This window comes from Pelodiscus sinensis, chromosome 8 (assembly GCF_052426305.1).
Source record: "Pelodiscus sinensis isolate ZL-2025 chromosome 8, ASM5242630v1, whole genome shotgun sequence".
NCBI lineage: Eukaryota > Metazoa > Chordata > Testudines > Trionychidae > Pelodiscus > Pelodiscus sinensis.
Genome location: NC_143059.1, coordinates 46,594,632 through 46,615,185, shown reverse-complemented (window position 1 = coordinate 46,615,185; position 20,554 = coordinate 46,594,632). Strand labels below are relative to the sequence as shown.

Here is a 20,554-nt window from a genome sequence, read left to right as displayed (position 1 = left end):
TATATTCCTGAACAAATAATTTTCACATCAAGAGATTAATAGTTCTGAATTGCTGTTTGTCATGTTCCGAATTTTGTTCTTGACAGTTTGGGCCAAAAGAGCCAAAGTACATTTAGATGTACAGGCAGTCCCCGGGTTACGTACAAGACAGGGAATATAGGTTTGTTCTTAAGTTGAATTTGTATGTAAGTCGGAACTGGCTCCAGATTCAGCTGCTGCCACTGAAACTGACCGGGGGCTGACTACAGGAAGCCGGAGGCAGAGTTGCTCTGCCCCCAGCTTCCTGGAATCAGCCTGATCAGTTTCAACAGCTGCTGAATCTGGAGCCTGGGACAGAACAGCTGGGGCGCTGCCCGGTAGGTTCCCACAGGACCAACCCGGCAGCACTCCAGCTGCTCTACCCGAGGCGTCCCGCAACAAAAGCCTGGTCTGCTGGGGAGGTGGGGGGGGCACACTAGCTGCGCCCCCTCCACCCCAGCAGACCAGGGAGACCCGAGCAAAGCCGCACAGGCGGAGGGACCCCGCTGCCCATACGGCTTTGCTCCTGTCTCCCTGGGGTGCTGGGGGGAGTCCCCCCCCAGCACCCCAGGGAGACCCGAGCAAAGCCGCACAGGCGGAGGGACCCCGCCGCCCGTGTGGCTTTGCTCCTTTGCCCCCGAGCAAAGCTGCACAGGCGGCGGGATGCTGCCTGTCTCCCTGGTCTGCTGTCTCCCTGGTCTCCTGTCTCCCTGCTCTGCTGGGGGGGTCCAGCAAAGCTCCTGGACCCCTCCCCCAGCAGCTCAGGGACACGCGAGCAAAGCTGCCACCTGGGCGGCTTTGCTTGGGTGTCCCTTGTCTGCTGGGAGGGTCCAGCGGCTTTGCTGGACCCTCCCAGCAGACCAGGGGGACCGGGAGAAGCTTTTCTCGCCCCGGAGGACATGGGTGGCGACCCGCCGCCCGTGAGCTCTGGGGCGAGAAAAGCCCCGTTCGTAAGTGCGGATCCGACATAAGTCGGATCCGCGTAAGTCGGGGACTGCCTGTATTTAGTTATAAGATTTCCTCCTAATCCCTGTGACTCTCACTGATGTTCCTGTGTTTTGTTGAGATACACACACCATTATATATACTATTTTATTTATATATATATATATATATATATATATATATATATATATATATATATATATATATATATATATATATATATATATATATAATGATACTAAAAACATTAACTACTTAGACTTAAATAAGAGAGCTCTACATTTTGGGAAAAAAATGAATGAAAGCATTCTAAAATATATTCTTAGAGTGATAGGGTAAAGAAGCAGAGGTTAAGTGATGTTTCCCAAACACAAGAGTTGCGATGGTGGCTCCATTGTGCTCTGTGCAGCTTCCTCAGACCCCTGGCAACAGCAGAACAGTGGAATAATCTTGTGTACTTTTCTGTACCCTGTTTGGCTTCCTTCTCCAAAACTTACTTTCCTGCGTGTACTGTCAGCAATTTACAATATTTTTCAGTAGCCCAATCCAAAAGTCATCCTAGTGGCTGCACCTCCTAAATGGCCTCATAACTTTTTCAATAGTGGCACAAATAAAGGATTGTGCCACTAGAAAATCCCATGCTTTTAGTCTTCAGAGAAGTTGTATAGTCTTTATAGCTGTTAAATGGCTACTGTAGTTGCATTATGATTTAAATGTCTGTTTGACCATTCAACTTTGTCACTAACACCACTACTCTGAATCTTTTGTTACTCATTGTCATTACGCCACCTCTACTTGCCTGCTTTTCCAGATCAAATATGCCTTTAATATACACAGCATGTTTTTTGGGTGCTGTATAAAATTCAGGCTGTATAATTCAGAGCACTAGCCTGGGAATCAACAGAGAAGTGTGTTTTAATGCTGGCTCTGCCACTAAACTGCAGTGTGAGCTTGCCTACTGTACTTCAGCATTTTGTGCCTGTTTCCTTGCCTTCCTTTGTTATGCCTAAAGTGTTTGGAACAGGGACTGTATTTTATTTTTAAGGGGAACTTAATCTCAGTGTTGCTGCAATGCAAATAGTAAATAACAGATCTATGCCACGTGGCATCAGCTACTTGTAGGCATTAAGAGAAACAGCTATTATTGTCCCCGAACATTTTAGCAATACCAGTTTCTGCTTTTTGTTCAATATTTTTAAGAGAATGAGTCAGTGAGTATTCTAGTAGTTAGAACAGGCTAATAGAGTAGATTTTAGGCGTTTTCCTAAAAATATAATCAGAATGTGAAACCTGTTGCTGCAAAATATCAATGAGAAACTTAACAAGATTCAAAACCAGATTAGATATTTGTTTGGATATCAAAAATATCCAAAATTGTTGCAATAAATGCAAAATAATTAAATAATTGAGGATATAAATCTCACATCTTAGTTTCTAACAATCCAAGAGTTAAGAGATTATTTTAGGAAGAAACCTTCTTAGGGGCTAGGTTACCTCATACCTGCTTCCTGGGGGAAGTCCCGGAGCTTGAGCTCCAGTCCCAGCCCACATATCTACACTGCAGTTTTATAGCCCCGCAAGCCCAAATCAATTGATACTCACAGCTATCCTGTATCAGCATGGACATACCCTTGTCAGCTTGGCTTGCTACCTTGTTCCATTCAGCATAGAACATACTGTTGCTACTGAGCAAATATACAGCAATAAGACATAAAATAATGTATACTTATTCAAAATGTATTGTTTCTAGTTTTGGAAAGTAATGCTGCAAGTTTTGTTTTGGATTGTTATGCTGTCATATTACTAAAGTGGAATAGTTGTCTTGCAGAATATTATGTTCAGTTTCTAGATTTTAAAACTTCTTGGCTCAGTTTACACATTATAATGCTACTTTGTTTCTATTTTATGTTTACAGCTGATATTATTTCAACAGTTGAATTTAATTACTCTGGAGATCTTCTTGCAACAGGAGACAAAGGTGGCAGAGTGGTTATATTTCAAAGGGAACAAGAGGTCAGTGACTTCAAAAACAACGAAGTGTGCCTAAAGAAGCTGCTTTTGAGTTTTAATTTATAACAAACATTGTATTGTTAAACTTTTCATATCACCAACTTTAAATGTTCCCATGTTGTGTTCTAGTTCGTGGTATTTATTTAGAAAATTTGAAATTGAATTCAGAAAAGAGATTGGGACAATGCTGTATTTGAAGTAGTGGACATTCTGCATACAGGAAATCCCCGCATTACAATGGCCCAAGTTGTGACTCCCTCTGCACTTACAATCGTTTTTGTAAGTCTGGAAGGGCCAAAAAACCCAAACTTAGATCCTCATCTTGCATTTACGACGGTGCACAGTGCTTATTGAAAATGCGGGTTCGAATTATGACACCCCCGACTTGCGACACTTCCCCAGGAACCGATGGCATCGCAATATAGGGGGCTGCCTATATTTCTTCTATCCTGTACAGCTAAAATTATTCTGCAGATTGATGTGGGACCTGCTGTTGAATTCAAAGCTCAGGGTCACTTAAAAGATAAATTACAGTCTCTTCTAGAAATATTTAACCGTCTTCAGAGAGAAGGCATGGACGTTCAGCTACAAGGAGGGAAGCAGAGGGTGCTTGAAAATTGAAGCATCAGTGGCTTGCTGTATTCTAGGATCAGCAGAGCCGCAGGTTTCCAACAATATGTGACAACCTGGCAAGTTAGAACATAGAGAATACCACCTGCAGAAACTTTGGCAGATAATGTCATTTAGATGGTAGGCACCAATTACATTTTTCCTGTGTTATTCAGAGTGGGCTCGCATGTCTATAGACTCTTCATATTTGCATACTGTATGTACCGTAGTCTTCGCAGTAGAATTGGAAAAAACAGAAAAATTCTTCGTCCTCAATCTTTGACCAATACTGATTATTAACCTTTTAATTTAACAATCCAGTTTATTATGACACCCAAATGACATACAATGTGATACTTCAATATCATGGTATGTAAAGAACACAGATTTACTACCTGAGCCGTAAGCAGCCAAATACATGAGTTACCATCTCACTGCTATATATGCAAAAGACATCTTCATATTGTTACCAAGTGAATTCACTTGTGGGGTTTTTTTCCTCCCAAGAGCATTTTTATCATTTGTTTTAAAGCCTATGGAAAATCCTGTCTCTGAGCCCTCCTTCTGAAGTATGTGTACATTTTATAAATAAACTACATTGAAAGAATGTTCAAGTTGCAAACTCAAGCATGTAAAAGTTTAGAAATAACCCCTTATTAGTACACAGTTTGACATGGTCTTTAATTCAAAATTGCATACTATTTTCTCTCATAGAATTTTTGCCTCATTAAGTGTTTAGAATGGGCAGTGTGAAGTTAATGGGTAGCTAGTCAATATTTCATTTTAGCCTCATTGTTCACTGTGTGGATCTTTGCCTTATTTACTGAAAACAATTCAAATCCTGTTCTGCATACAGAATTTTCTATTGGGCTTGTCTATGGCACTCATCGCTGTAGCATCTGAATGCTTCACAAACGTTAATATTCACAAGCCATGAGGTTAGGTGATGATATTTCTCAGACACAGGTAAACAAATCCACTAATTTAGGTAATAATTGAATGTGCTTCTGGCCTGACTCTATTTTTTAGTCAGTTGAGCATTTCATAACTTTTTTTATATGTTTAGAGCACCGCTCACATTGACTTCAGTTGCAGTTGAGACTGCGCAGTATTTCTTCACATCAGACCCCAGGTCAGGTACTCAGAAAATGAGGAACATATAATTAGTTGTCACTTCTGAAAAATTTGCTTTAAATTACATGCTCTGTATCAAAAAGGAATTCTGTAGCAGAGGCAGGAGATAAAATCCAGCTCTTTAGAGTAGCTTTTAGTCTTGTAAATCATGAAGACTATCTCTTCTCTTCCCTTCCCTTAATGCCCTTCCTTATTCATTGCACAGTTTCCAGCTTGTGCAGCAATTGAGGCAAGGTCCAATACACAAGTCTCATTTCCTACCCCGCCCGGATTAATTCCATCATCTATACAGTACATTGAAGGAGGCAGGGATCCCCTGGAAAAAACAGTGTGCTGTCATTGTTTGCAATACTGTAGTTGTGTTGGTCCCATGCTAATAGAGTGACAAAATAGGTGAGGTGATGTCTTTTGTAGGGCCAATTTTTTTGGTGAAAGAGACTAGCATTCCAGAATTCTTCTGGTCTGGGAAAGGTGGCTGTTGTAATGAGGACTTGTTTATACTTGAAATGTTACATCTGCACTGCTATACCACTCAATATAGATGCTACCTATGTTGCTGGGAGGGGTTCTGCCATTGATGTACGTAATCCACCTCTCAGGTAGATTTAAGTTTCCGGGCTCCTCTTTTGAAGGTGCTGAGCAGGTTTTGTTTGAGGATGAGTTAGATATACGATGATTTTGCTTTTTGAATAGTGTTTGCCCACAGTTATAGTGGTGTTTTTCATGTGCGTTCCTTCTATATTAGACTTTTCAGTCCTTGCCCTCCAGGGAAACCTGTACAGCATCATCAGAAGGCTTACCTCGGAGCTTGAATTCATAACTTTACTAGACACTCAGAATCACAGAATTAATAAAAGCATTGGATTTAAAACAGTTTGTAAGCCACTTTTACCTCCCTTTTTGTCTTATGAATTCAGAGACTAGTTGACCACCTTGAGTAGTCTCTTACAATATATATTAACTACTTAAGCTTAACAGTCTGCTCCTACCTATATTTAGCTACAATAATCTGAATACTCTTCTCAAACCTTTGGTTTAAAAGGTTGTCTTTCACCAACAGAAGTTGGTCCAATGAAAGATATTACCTCACTTATCTTATCTCTCTAATAAATGATCATGTAATTCAAGACAATATTATAATGCATATACACATGGGAGACAAATTAATGTTATAAAAGCATCCTTAATTCTGGGGTTAGATGAGTGCTTGTTTTTGCAACCTTAATGTGTTTCTGTAACAACATAGGCAAATTGGAAAAAACACCACCACCAAGTGGCACTGTATTGACTTGCACATGGGCTGACCATTCTGATGAACCGTGGGAGGAGTATAGGCTTGTAGAATATTAGATACATTTAAACTGAGTGAGTAATAGTCACACTGGGTACTCTGAGGTTGTGCAGCCCACTAAGAAATTATCATATATGTATGTGTCAATTTACTTTCTCTTTGCGCATCAGTTATGGGAGGTATATTTTAGACCACTTTTGGTCTCTCTTGAGTGCGTCCTTCAGGTAATAGGCTTGGAATCCCTCATCTCCCACAAGAATGGACACCTATGTTCAAACCACAGTGGAACAGGATCTATCGGTGGCAGCCCCTTGTTTTCTGATTGTTAGAACAGTACAAGTCCAACTGTGTCTGGCACTTGTAAGTTCTTTTCCTGTAGGGGCTGATGTCTAACATCTGATTAAAGTGACTCAACAGCTTCTCAGAACACAGCATTGTTTATTTACCAAAATGAATGTAGCACTCAGAGGTGTAACAATAAATGGCCTTCATGCTTGGCTCTTACATAAACTTTCTTTCCTTGCAAATGTCTCGTTCTGTGGCTTTTAGCTGTGCATAGTCCTACACGTGTGCACATACTTGTTGGATACTGGCTATCTATTGGAATTTCAAAAAAACCACATTAGTATTCTTGCATTTTTATTAGAAAGGTCTATCAACAAAAATTAAACATAAACCTTGGAAATTTGATATTTTTGTGGTTTAATTCAACTTCAGGATACTGGCATATGTTTGAAAATATTAGCTAATGGTTTTATCAGCGTGGATGTTTAAACAGTGACAAGTTGCTGCATTTGTAGAGATAACAGGCTTGTAAATGTAGAATTTTAGAAGTAGCTACAGCTTACTCTTTATGGCCAGTTGGAGGATGGAGTAAATTACAGGCATGGAGGTATCAAATGGTCAGATGCCAGAAGCTATTTGTCAGCAAACAGGCCCACAAGCTTTAGCAACTTTAATTCAGCTATTTGAAGATATGGGTTGAGCCTCTCTAACTTGACACTCTCTCTGGTTCAGCAATATCCGAGGTCCAGCATGATTTTAGTTAGCTGGATGTCCACTTCTTATGGGTGTGACCAACTTTCCAGTGGTCACATAAAGTTTGTATACAACCACCAGTCCTGGCTCTCAGTGTTTTGTGCGGCTATTTAGCTTTAGTTCACCCCTACATGTCTTCTAACATCCCAGTAAGCAGTGGAAGTGTTGGTAATACTGCAAGACAATACTGACCTCTCATGATTCAGCAAATTCTCTGGTTTGGCAGCAGTCAGGTCCTGACGGTGCCTGACTAGAGAAGTTCATCCTGTAGCAGTTTAGGTGGTTTCTTCTCTAGGGAAAAGCACTTTGTGTCCGTTGCAGAATCAAAATTAATACACCTCTTCTGAAATCATGATCGTGGCCCAATTGGATTCAATTAGGTCACCTTTATCAAACAAAGAACTTCTTGATTACAGTAATTTCAGGTCAGAAAACTAACAGATCAAAAAATGTTTACAGTCCGAGGTATGGAACTATTTTGAGATGCATAAACTCTTAGGTTGGTTCAGAGACATTATTTTCACCATCCTAATAAACAAGGCTTGACAATCGGCTGCAAAAGCTGCTTGCCAACCCCGCACTGCACATGTGCAAGAGCCGCATTGCGCATGCATGTGCCGCCGGTAAACAGGGCCCCGGGCTGAAATCTACTCGCCACGGGCGAGTAGATTCAGTAGTTTGCCGAGCCCTGCTAATAAAGTCCGAACTCAATACAAAGGTATGAAAGTTGGAATTGAAATAGGAAAACCTACAGAAGACGTTTGCTGAGCCATACACATATAACTGTTTGTTATGAGCATCTGTCGATAAAACATCTTTTTTTAAATGTTTTCGTTCTTGTTGACTCAGTTTTGTGCAGCATTTTATTTTACTCTGTAAATTAGTGTTGAAGGGTAGACTTTAGTCAGAGGAAAAAGTATTTTTCTTTCTAAAATCATACTTTTGGGATAAGTTTATCAAAAAAAAAAATCTATATATGTCACAAACCTTGAGATCTCCAGCAAACTTCTGCCATTTGACCTGACAGGGTAACTGTAGTGATTTGTCATCCTCTGTGTGGCTCAGCCACTAGAGGGAGATAAAGCACATAATTTGCTAGAAGGTTTAATGTCTGTTTATTAATAGAAGAATATAGAGGTTCAGGAATCCTGAGTTTTAAACCAGATTCCGAGGGGAGCATACTCAATGTTCTGCATTTGGTATTGCCAACCTGATCGTGTTCCACTTCTAGTCTTGCCTTCCTACTGCCTCCCCTTGACTCCTTGTCCAGTCCCTGGCTCTCTTCCTTGAGTCCTCATCCCTTTGCATTCTAGTCATGCTGCTGCTACTTTATCAAAACTACCTGGACATCAGCAGTAGGAATATTGGGAAGACAGAATACGCTATTCCTGCTTTTAATTCTGGTGTCTGGCATCACCATCCCTGACTGCTGGGACAAGCAATTGCAGGGAAGTCCTGCTTATCTCCATGGACTAGAATAGGAGTTCTTAAGCTGTGCCTTGGGACACCAATGTGGGTCATCACCCCATTTTAATGGGTTCACTAGGAGTTGGTGTTTGACTTGCTGGGGCCCAAGGCTTAAGCTTCAATCCTGGGCTGTGTGGCTCAGGTTACAGGCCCTCTATCTTGGCTGAAGCCCTTGGTCTCCCTCCCACATGGGGTAGTATGGCTTAAGCTTTGGCTTCCCCCCTCCTGGAGTGATGGGGCTCAACATTTACTCTCCTCCCCTCCCCAAGTCATGTACAAGTTGATCATCTCTAGTCTGGCACTCTCTGGTCCAGCAGCATCTGTGGTCTAACATGATTTTAGTTAGCTAAATGTCCGCTTATCATGAGTCTGGCCAACTTTCCAGTGGTCCCATAAAGTTTGTTTACAGCCACCAGTCCTGGCTCTTAGTGTTCTCTGTGCTATTTAGCTCTAATATAACCCCAAATGTTTTCTAATAACCCAGTAAGCAGTGGAAATATTGGTAATGCTGCTAGACAGTAGTGACTTTCCATGGTTTGGCAAATTCTGTCTGTATGAGAGGCAGCAAAGGTGTGTGGGGGAGAGCGGGAGCCAGTACCCGTGAGAAGCTGGCTTTAAGCAGGCTCCCCACGAGCACTGAATCTGCCTGCCTTCCCCATCCCCGTGCTGCTGCCTCTGATAGAGAGGCAGCAGTGCAGAGGGTGAGGGGTAGGCTGGAGCTGATACGTGCAGGGAGCCAGGTTTCTAGCAGGCTCTCCTTGCGTGCCGGCTCTGTGGACCCGCCTCCCTCCCCCACTCTTGCTGCCTCCTACAGAGCTGGGCTGTGGAGGGGGCGTGGGGCAGTCAGGAGCCAGTGCTGGGGGAAGCTGGCTTAAAAGCCAGTTCCCCCAGCACTGACTCCTCAGTGCTTCCTACTGTGTGCCCCTGCCCCCATGCTGCTGCCTCTATCAGAGGCAGCAGCATGTAGGGTGCAGAGGAGGCTGCCGTGAAGCAGCCTCTGTCTGCGGCAGTCTCCATATTCTGGTTGTATTCCATGAGTTTATTTTTAGCATAGTGAGGCATCTGAACAAGAGCCTGCTGATGAGAGTGAGGAATGGGATGTTGTTAATGCCTTAAAACAAAGTGGAAGCCAAATTGACTTCTTGAATTGTGGATAGTGTCCTCCCCTCCAGTTGAAATTAATGGAAGTTGAAAATGTTTGCCACACTGCAGGATTGGACCAACCTTTGGATCACTTTTGGAGTTTTACCACGTATTGGTAAGGGGAGATAATGACCATTTTTAGGTCATTTATTAATGCAGATCTGCATTAATATCAGTTTGAATATTTAGTAAAGCAGTAATTTTAGAAATTATTTGACTGTCAAAGTAACCAGGCAAAAAAGAAACATTGCACAGTATTAATGTACTGTAAATTTCTTTGTTTCTCTGCAGATCTCTAGTTCAAGACTAGCTGCAGATCTACTGATCCCTTGCTGTTTGGTGCACCACATGTTCTCTGTTGCTGACATACCAGCCACAGAAACCTATTGTGGACTGGAGCTGCCTGATAGTGGTAAGAGTCCACTGTCTTCCAATATGCGCAGTTTTGTAGAGTTTGTAATATGTTATAACAATGGAATATAAACGCATTTTCAAAACTTTACAAAACCACACATCTTGTGAGAAATGGGGTCTTCCCTTAACCAGATAAGGCATGCCTAATTGTCCCTAGAACATTTGCCAGCAGAGGACGTACTGGTGCATCAAACATATTAAGAACAGATTGGATTTTGAAATGTCTAAAACTAAACATAAATGGAAGTTTAATTTAAAACTTACAATTTTTTTTGTAAACGACCAGTTATACAAAATAGCAGTCAGTTGGATCTTGATCCGTTCATCAAATCTTTGCCCAGTATTTCTCAATTCCTAGTTCACATTTATTTTGGGATGCATAGTTGACTAATTTTATCTGTTCTTAGAGCATATATAGACTGTTGTCACTTTCTAGGTACAGAAATAAGAGTTCTACTTCATTAATAAAAATGTTATGCTTCCTTGCAGAATAAAAGCCGTCCTCATTCTCGGGGAGAGTATAATGTTTACAGTACCTTTCAGAGTCATGAACCTGAATTTGACTACTTGAAAAGTCTAGAAATTGAGGAAAAAATTAATAAAATTAGGTGGCTACCACAACAGAATGCTGCTCATTTCCTGCTGTCTACAAATGGTAAGGACATTTCATTGTGTACTTTTAGTTTATAAAACTGCAAGATCTCTTGATATTTCCAGTTGAATTTCATAGTCTTGCCCTGGATATCTTTGTTGATTACTTTCATATAGTAAAATAGTATTCTTTTTCATAATTTTGATTCCATGCAAGACATGTTTAGGTTTGATACCCTATGTTTTTAGAATAGTGAAAGCTCAACAATATAAGTAGCTATACATTACCTGTCTTGTACCTTGTTTGCATTACATGGAGGATTGATGCTGTAGTGATCAATCCACTAGTTGTTGATTCATTGTGTCTACTGTTGACAAGATAAATCAATCTCCAAGTGCTCTTCCATCAACGCTGGTACTCCACCAAGATGAGAAAAGTAGCCGGCGTCGATGGATGAGCAGCCCTTGTCAGCCTTACCACATGCAAAATGCCACAATGAGTAGTATGTCGATTTCAGCTAGTCTATTATATGGGAAAATATACCGCCCAACTCACTGAATGTGTCTTTGGATGTAATACATAGGCTGATCTAATAACCAGCAGTACCTTCCCGGCCTGTTATTTCAGTCTTCAGTCAGGCAAGCAATGCAAAGCTCTGTGTGTTTGCTCCCCCTGTCTCGCACAACTGTTGCAGATGGTGGGATCTAGCCCTATATCTTCAGCACAGGTTTAGAAAAGGAGACTTTAAGCCTCCTTTGTGCTTCCCTGATTTTAGCATTATCTGATGTCAGGTCCATTCTTCAATACAATTTGTTAGCAAGGCAATATTATTTCTGCCTATTCCCACAGTGTGATATGTTTCCCAAACATCAAAGCATGGCACTTAGCTTACAAACTAAAAAGATCAGCTGTATTTATAGAAATGCATTTGTAATTCCATTACATACATGACCATGATATGTAAGTGCCATACCTAAAATTAAAAAAATCTGAAATCTTTATATTACTCTTTCACCAAAATACTCCATTCAGAATTACAGTCCCATTGTGCTAGGCACTGCAGTACTGCTGTTTCATTATAATACTCAATTAATAGGGAAGGGTGTTTTATAGGTTATTACTTCTACACTGTCTTGAAAATGCCAGTTGACAAGTCTAAAGAGAGAGCACGAACATGAAATCTAACTAGTTTTTTAAAAAGAATCAGCAATAGTTTCAAGTATTACATTGGACCCAGATTGCAAAACAAAAATTGACAGGCAATCGCTTTTTTCTTATTTTATAACTGTTCCTTCCCTATTACTGAATGAAAGATGACCACAGATGGAAACTATGAGGAAGCAGTGAAACTGAATACACAAGTAGTATCAAATACTGAAAATAAGTGAAATAAAAATTATTTGCTTCTAATGTTATGCCCCATCTCTGGGGAGTGCCGCGGTGGGGTGGGGACAAAGGGGCGATGGATGTGTTGGGGTCACAGGGCAAGAGGATGTTGACATGAAATGTAGGGGTTGGAGGTCAAAGTCATGGGGCACAGGTGTGGGGGGGGGTCAAAGGGTGTTAGATACTGGGGAGCAAGGGGTTGGGCTAGGTCTAGGCAGACTGGCAACATTTTATTTGGATATTCATATGCAAATAAAAAAAATGTTGTTGGTCCACTAAGTATGAATGGGTTTGCTGGTCCCTGGCATTAAAAAAAAAAAATATATTGGGAACCACTGTCTTAAAACATGTACAGTAGACTTCCAATAATCCCAGGAGGTGCCGGATTATCAGATATGCCAGAGTATCAGGAGGTACTCTGGCAGGGGTGCTGTGACGGGTCAGCGGGGAACGGCACGGCGTGGAGTAAACCCTCCGCCGTTTTGCAGGGAGGTGGGGAAGCCCTGCGCAGCCGCCGGTGACAGGCCAGCTGGGGCTGCAAGCAGCAGCGGCGGACTTGGGGAAGTGGTGGGGCAGAGCAGCTGGGGTGCTGCCGGGTTAGTCTTGCAGCGCCTCCCCTCACGTGAGCGGCGCTGCGGGACCAACCTGGCAGCACTCCAGCTGCTCTGCCCACGGCTTCCCCAAGTCCACCGCTCGTCAGTTTCAGCAGCGGCGAATTTGAGGAAGTCGTGGGGCAGAGCAGCTGGGGTGCTGCCTGGCTGGTTCTGCAGCGCCACCCCTCACCTGCTGCTGCTGAAACTGACGAGCGGCGGACTTGGGGGAGCGGTGGGCAGAACAGCTGGGGTGCTGCCAAGTTAGTCCCGCAGCGCCCCCTCTTCTCCACTGCCGCCTGCAGCCCCAGCTGGCCTGTAGCAGGTGGCTGCATGGGGCTTTCCCGCTCCTCCCTGCAAAATGGTAGAGGGTTTGCCCCGCCTCCCAGCCAGCCACAGTGCAGGTCCGGGCAGACCCGTCACAGGGGTATAATCCCCTTTCCCTCTCCTCCCCTTCCCTTTCCCGGCCATTGAGCGTGCGTGGGGCTCACAGGAGCTCCAATTGTCCGGCTGGCCGGAGCACTTCCGGGTTCCAGTTGGTGCTGGATTAGCAGGAGTGCCAGACCACTGGATGCCGGACAATTGGAGTTTTACTGTAGTTATTTCATGTAGAATACTGCAGTATACCATTGCCCTGGTGTTCTTTATCATAAAATATCTTTGCCTTTGGAATCCTGCATTTTATTGTACATCTAACTGTTATAGAATTTCCTGTTTTCTGCTGATGTACAGTCTGTATCTCCTTGGTCTGGTACCCTCGGGACCCAAGTGATCCCAAACCAGGGAATTTGCTGAACCAGAGGAGAGCAAGCCTCCTCTCCCAACTGTCAGCCCTTCTGGAGCGCCAGACCTGGCCAGGGCTGCACTACCTGCCTCACCTGCCATGATGCCACTGGCCCCAGCTGAGGCTGTACATTAGACCTGCTCCCAGGTGCGCTCTCTGGTCAAGCAATATCTGTAGTCCTGCCAGATCACAGATGATGTTGGACCAGAGTGATGGATTTCTGTGGTGCAACCTGAACTAGCCATTCTATAAGATTTAAAGCAGGGGTGGGGGACCTAAGGCCTGGGGGCCAGATGTGGCCCCAACTTGCCTAGATCTGGCCCATGAGACTTGGGGCACTCCCTCAGCATTGGGGAGCCTGTGCTGGCACTCCAGCCCTCTTACAGTCCCTTCATGGGCAGGAGCACACAAAATCTACTAGCCTGGGCCCCCAAGGCTCTGGTGTGCAAGGGGAATGTGTGGTGTGTCTTTCTCCTCAGGCAGGGGGCCATGTCAGTGAGGATTTTTTTTTCTTCCGTACGCAGCCTGACTGATTTATTCTGTAAGTTAGCGACCTCCAACCCAAAAAAGGTTCCCTACCCTTGATTTACAGGAAGGGTCTGTACTCAGAGACCTTCAAGGTACCAGTTTTTGTTTTTCAAAAAAGTGATACTGATTAGCATTGGGGGTTTGGGACAAGGCTCATTCTTCCTTGTCTCCCATATACAATTCAGTTGTTTCAAGAATGTTAGAAATTTCCACTAAACATCAGTTCTAAAAATACAGATTTTGCTTTTTGTAAATTGAATTAAGACAATTTATAGAATGGAAAGAAAACCTACAAAGTTTTCATTTAATATTTATGTGGATTCTATGAAAATTACTTGCAGTCTATCCAATTATTTTGTAACTTAAATTTTACAGTTTATTTACTTTGTTCCTTGCCATGTTCCTTACCAGGTAGAAATGTCTTGACTTTTTGAAAGCCAAAGCTATATCTTTGTACTGTTGACATTATAGTGCCTTCAGCAAAAACACAAACCATCTCTTTAGAGAATGTTTGCCATCTTACCCAACATTTCAGTAGAAATCATAGAATACTACAGCTGGAAGGGACCGAGGTCATCAAGTCCAGTCCCCTTCCCTAATGGCAGGACCAAGCATCTAGATCACCCCTGACAGATGTCTGTCCAACCTGCTCTTAAATATCTCCAGTGATAGAGATTCCACCCCCCTCCCTAGACAACTTATTCCAGTATTTAGGAAAAACTTCCTCTCAGGGTGCTTAATGTCCAATCTAAACCTCCCTTGCTGCAATTTAAGCCCACTTGCTTCTTGTCCTGTAATCAGAGGCCGAGGAGAACAATTTTTCTTCCTACTTCTCGTAACACCCTTTCAGGAACTGGAAAAGTGCTATCACAGTGGTCCCCAACCTTTTGAGGTTGTCGGGCGCCAGGGGGCGTGGCCGTTCGCCCGCCGGGCGCCAGGGGGCGGGGACACTTGCACGCCTCGGGGGCCCCCCCCCCATAGCCGTGCGCCTCGGGGCCCCCCCCCATAGCCGTGCGCCTCGGGGCCCCCCCCCCCGCGCCTCGGGGCCCCCCCCATAGCCGCGCGCCTCGGGGCCCCCCCATAGCCGTGCGCCCGGGGGCCCCCCCCGCAAGCGCCGCGCGCCGGGGGCCCCCCCCCGCCGCGCGCCCGGGGCTCCACCACCCCCGAGCACGTGGCGGGCGCATGCAAATGACCCCGCGGGCGCCATGGCGCCCGCGGGCACCGTGTTGGGGACCATGGTGCTATCATGTCCCCTCTCAACTCAGTTCTTTCAGTTGTCCCTCATAGGTCAAGTTTTCTAGAACTTTAATCATTTTTATTGCTCTTCTCTGGACCTTCTCCAATTTCTCCAAATCTTTCTTGAAATATGGTGCCCAGAACTGGACACAGTACTCCAACTGAGGCCTTATCATTGCAGAGTAAAGCAGAAAAATTACTTTTCATGTCTTTCTCACAACACTTATTAATGCATCCCAGAATCATGTTTGGTTTTATTCCAGCAGTGTCACATTGCTGACAAATATTTAGCTAGTGATCCACTATGATCCCTAGATTCCTTTCAGTAGTACTCCTTCCTAGACAGTCGCTTCCCATTCTGTAAGCGTGAAACTGAATTGGGTTACTTTGCATTTGTCTTTAATAAACTTCATCCTATTTACCTCAGACCATTTCTTCAGTTTATCCATATCCTTTTGAATTATGAACCTATTCTCCAAAAGACTTACAACTCCTCCCAGCTTGGTATGATCTGCAAACTTAATAAGCATACTCTCTATGCCGCTATCAAAATTGTTGATGAAGATTTTGATTGGAACCTGTCCCAGAACATACCCCTGTGGAGCCCCACTTGTCATGCCCTTCCAGCATGATTGTGAACCATTAATAGCTACTTTCTGAGAACAGTTATCTAGCCAGTTATGTACCCACCCCATCTAGGATGTTTTTCCCTAGTTTATTAATAAGATCATGCAAAACCATATCAGATGCTTTACTGAAGTCATGTAGAGGTCATGCAAGACCACGTCCACCACTACTTCCTTATCCATAAGACTTGTTATCCTATCAAAATGAGATCACCCACCTTTTATGAAAGTCAGTTCATCATCACTGAGTAAAAGTGTTGAATTTCTGACAAGATAGTTGTTACACCAAAAATATTCTCACTGGAGACCAAGGTTACACTAGTATTGCGTTTATTTCCACTAGGAAAAACTAAAGAGAAGAAAGCAACCACCAATGATTTAAACTAAAGATAGATCGATCGATCTCTCACACACGTGCAAGCAAGCACATAACCCTCCATTCATTCACACCCATTCATTCCTGCCCACAGGCGCTCTCACACTTACACAGACATATGGGTTGCAGAAGGAGCCAAGGCATGTGGATCCTGGAGGGTCTGTCTCCTCCTGACCAGCTTCACCAGCCATGATGAGCAAAGACACAGGAGAGGGGCTTCTCAGGAACTAGGGAAGGGAAAAAGAGAGTGTCTCACATGTGCTGCTTCTCTTTATATAGTGTCTGAATGGCTCCTGTGACTCATTCACCTCATCATCAGGGAGCATGCCCAGAATTCGCTTTATCCAGCAAGGAGCATGACCAGACTGTGATGATTCATTAAAATGTCCTCCATTGTTCCCAGTCTTCTCAAACACACTCTCACTCTCACACTCTCTCTCCATTCACCCAGGAGAGGATGCAGCTTTGAGAAAGTTACAAGCAAGGTGACTGCAGCTTACAGTAAATTTCTGAGAGTTACACAGATTACAAAGTTTGACGAAGATCACAATGAGTTTCAGTTTAAAACCCTTACACCTTACAGTTTGGTGTAGCTTTAGAAAATCCATGTGTATATAAATCAAGTAAGCTCAGGAGGAGGCTTTTTTATACAACAATAGTCTCCTCTTGTTTGTAAAATAAAGTTTTATCTTTCCTGACAATAGCTTCTGTTAAAATAGCCTTACTTTCCTGACTAAATCACTTTTTTCTTCATTATACTTTTGTCCACAAATGAATTCTTTAGTCTCTTAATCCAGTATGTTTTCAGCTTTTCTGTAATCCAATACCATTGCTACAGAAATGGTAAGAGAATCCAAAATTTGTCATTTCAGCACTCCCCACCCTATGAAGAACGGTGGAAGGGAGGGTGATCATGATCATTCTTACCTCCTACGTAAGAATCCATATCCTTTCACAAGGGCTTGTCCATTATATAATGGTCACCTTTTAAAGAGAACACCAGGCTCACCAACTGTGAAACTCAGCAGAATAAATCGCTGCACATTTCAATGCTGTGTATCAGTCTCCTGTTTGTTCATGAAAAAATTTCATACAACCTTCTGAAAGAGAGGCTTATTCAAGTGTATAGGTCATGCTTTTTTTCATACCATTTTACATAAGAACATCATAATGGCCATACTGGGTCAGACCAAAAGTCCATCCAGCCCAGTACCCTGTCTGCCAACAGTGGCCAATGCCAGGTGTCCCAGAGGGAGTGAATCGAATAGGTAATAATCAAGCGATCTCTCTCCTGCTTCCATCTCCACCCTCTGACAATCAGAGGCTAGGGACACCATTCCTTGCCCATACTGGTTAATAGCCATTTATGAACCTAACCTCCATGAATTTATCTAGTTCTCTTTTAAACCGTGTTATAGTCCTAGCTATGGCAACCTCCTCAGGCAAGGCATTCCACAGATTGACTGTGCGCTATGTGAAGAACTTCCTTTTATTTGTGTTAAACCTGCTCTCCATTAGTTTCATTTGGTGGCCCTTAGTTCTTATATTACGGGAACAAGTACATAACTTTTCCTTATTCACTTTCTCCATACCCCTTATGATTTTATATACCTCTCATATATCCCCTCCCCCCCCCCCCCCCCAGTCTCCTCTTTTCTAAGCTGAAAAGTCCCAGTCTCTTTAATCTCTCCTAATATGGGACCCGTTCCAAACTCCTAATCATTTTAGTTGCCCTTCTCTGAACCTTTTCTAGTGCCAGTATACAGTGAACCCTCGTTTATCGCGGTAGATAGGTTCCAAACCCGACCGCGATAGTTGAAAATCCGCGAAGTAGGGACACCATATTTAACATGTATACAGCGAGCCCTCGCTACTTCGCGGTTCGACCATCGCGGATTCACGTATATACATAATGTAATGAAAAAAGTCCGCGAAGTCGTGAATCCGCGATGGTCGAACCGCGAAGTAGCGAGGGCTCACTGTATCTTTTTTGAGATGAGGAGACCACATCTGTACGCAGTATTCCAGATGTGGGCGTACCATGGATTTATATAAGGGCAATAAGATATTCTCCATCTTATTCTCTATCCCTTTTTTAATGATTCCTAACATCTGGTTTGCTTTTTTGACTTCTGCTGCACACTGCATGGACATCTTCAGAGAACTATCCACGATGACTCCAAGATCTTTCCTGATTTGTTGTAGCTAAATTAGCCCCCATCATATTATATGTATGCATTACTTTACATTTATCCTCATTAAATTTAATTTGCCATTTTGTTGCCCAGTCACTTAGTTTGGTGAGATCTTTTTGAAGTTCTTCAGTCTGCTTTGGTCTTAACTACCTTGAGCAGTTTTGTATCGTCTGCAAACTTTGCTACCTCACTGTTTACCCCTTTCTCCAGATCATTTATGAATAAATTGAATAGGATTGGTCCTAGGGCTGACCCTTGAGGAATACCACTAGTTACCCTCTCCATTCTGAAAATTTACCATTTATTCCTACCCTTTGTTTCCTGTCCTTTAACCAGTTCTCAGTCCATGAAAGGATCTTCCCTCTTATCCCATGACAACTTAATTTACATAAGAGCCTTTGGTGAGGGACTTTGTCAAAGGCTTTCTGGAAATCTAAGTATACTATATCCGCTGGATCCCCCTTGTCCACATGTTTTTTGACCCCTTCAAAGAACTCTAATAGATTAGTAAGCCTTGATTTCCCTTTATAGAAATCATGCTGACTTTTGCCCAACAAATTATGTTCTTCTATGTGTCTGACAATTTTATTCTTTACTATTGTTTCAACTAATGTGCCCGGTTACCAGTCTGTAATAGCTGGGATCACCTCTAGAGCCCTTTTTAAATATTGGTGTTACATTAGCTATCTTCCAGTCATTGGGTACAGAAGCTGATTTAAAAGATAGCTTACAAACCATAATTAATAGCTCCGTAATTTCACAATTGAGTTCTTTCAGAACTCTTGGGTGAATGCCATCTGGTCCCAGTGACTTGTTAATGTAAAGTTTATCAATTAATTCCAAAACCACCTCTAATTACACTTCAGTCCTCCGATTTGTCACCTACAAAGGACAGGACAGGTTTGGGAGTCTGCCTAACATCTTCAGCTGTGAAGACTGAAGCAAAGAATTCATTTAGTTTCTCTGCAATGACTTTATCGTCTTTAAGTGCTCCTTTTGTATCTCAATCATCCAGGGACCCCACTGGTTGTTTAGCAGGCTTCCTGCTTCTGATATACTTAAAAATATTTTGTTATTACCCTTTGCGTTTTTGGCTAGCTGTTCTTCAAACTCCTTTTTGGCATTTCTTTTAAAATTTTAAAATTGAAGGATGTCTCAATCCTCAGGAAATTTTCCTTGCATCTCCCCCCCCAACCCCGCCAACTGATTTGGATCAGGACCCCTTCAATTACACAACCATGACATTTCAGTTTTAAATAGCTGAAATCATGACATTTATGATTTTTTTTTTTTTAATCCTATGCCTAAAATTGGCTAAAATGGACTGAATTTGTTAGGGCCCCTAGATATAAATATACTTGGTGCTTACATCTTCATTGTTTTACTGATCCTATATTGCATCTCTTCCCACTCAGAACCCCAACTTAGCTCAGAAGAATACTGATACCTGGGTTCTCCAGTTAGCATAGAAGGTATAGAGTAAACTTATGCCGCCTTGGAAAAGAACTTTTAATATTCAAGCTGGGGAGACCAAGTTAGCTAAAAGACACGTTTGCATTACTGCTTGTTGTTGGTTTTCCTCAGAATAATTTTTCCTGCACTTTCTGTTATAGAAAAACACACAACCTTATCCTTGAACAATTTTTATTTCACAAAGGTGACCTGCTAGTCTCAAGAAATCCAGGGTTCAATTCTTTGTCTAAACCAGCAGACCAAAATGCTCCTGACCTTAACAAAGAAAGATAGTTAACTTCTCTAAACTTTCTTACATAACACTCCGAGTAACACTCCTTTTAACTTGTCCCTGAGGCTGAGTATTCCATCTTTCTGTAGTGGAAAAAGAGCTCTTCAGTCTAATACAGTAAAACTCCAATTGTCCGGGACTTCCGATACTCCAGCATCAAAATGTCAAGCGCTCCCATCCAACTGATTAAAAAGCCGGCCGCTCAACGCACATGCTGGCTGTACCCAGACCGAACACAAGTGGGAGTGGGATCAGCATAGAGAAGAGCATTTTGCTTCAGCAAAGGGGAAAGGGAAGGGGAGGGAGAAGGGAGATAGGGTCCCAGCCAGCTGTTAAGCCGTGCAGCTGTACCGGGACCTACCAATACTCTGGCATATCTGATAATCCGGCACCACCTGGGTCCCAAAGGTGCCGGATTATCGCAAGTC

General features: G+C 42.9%; 1 protein-coding gene across 2 annotated transcripts in view; it reads left to right on the top strand.

Annotated features, from left to right (window-relative positions):
- The window catches only part of PPP2R2D (protein phosphatase 2 regulatory subunit Bdelta), a 54,238-nt gene that overhangs the window by 18,643 nt on the left and 15,041 nt on the right, over positions 1-20,554 (top strand). The window contains exons 3-5 of one of the 2 annotated variants that reach the window (XM_025178191.3): positions 2,879-2,976; positions 3,508-3,723; positions 10,559-10,724. In XM_025178191.3, the coding sequence (XP_025033976.1) occupies positions 3,721-3,723; positions 10,559-10,724 (169 nt within the window). In that variant the 5' untranslated portion in view covers positions 2,879-2,976; positions 3,508-3,720. The remainder of the gene's footprint in view (positions 1-2,878; positions 2,977-3,507; positions 3,724-10,558; positions 10,725-20,554) is intronic. The other variant, XM_075935240.2, reaches the window with a different exon arrangement.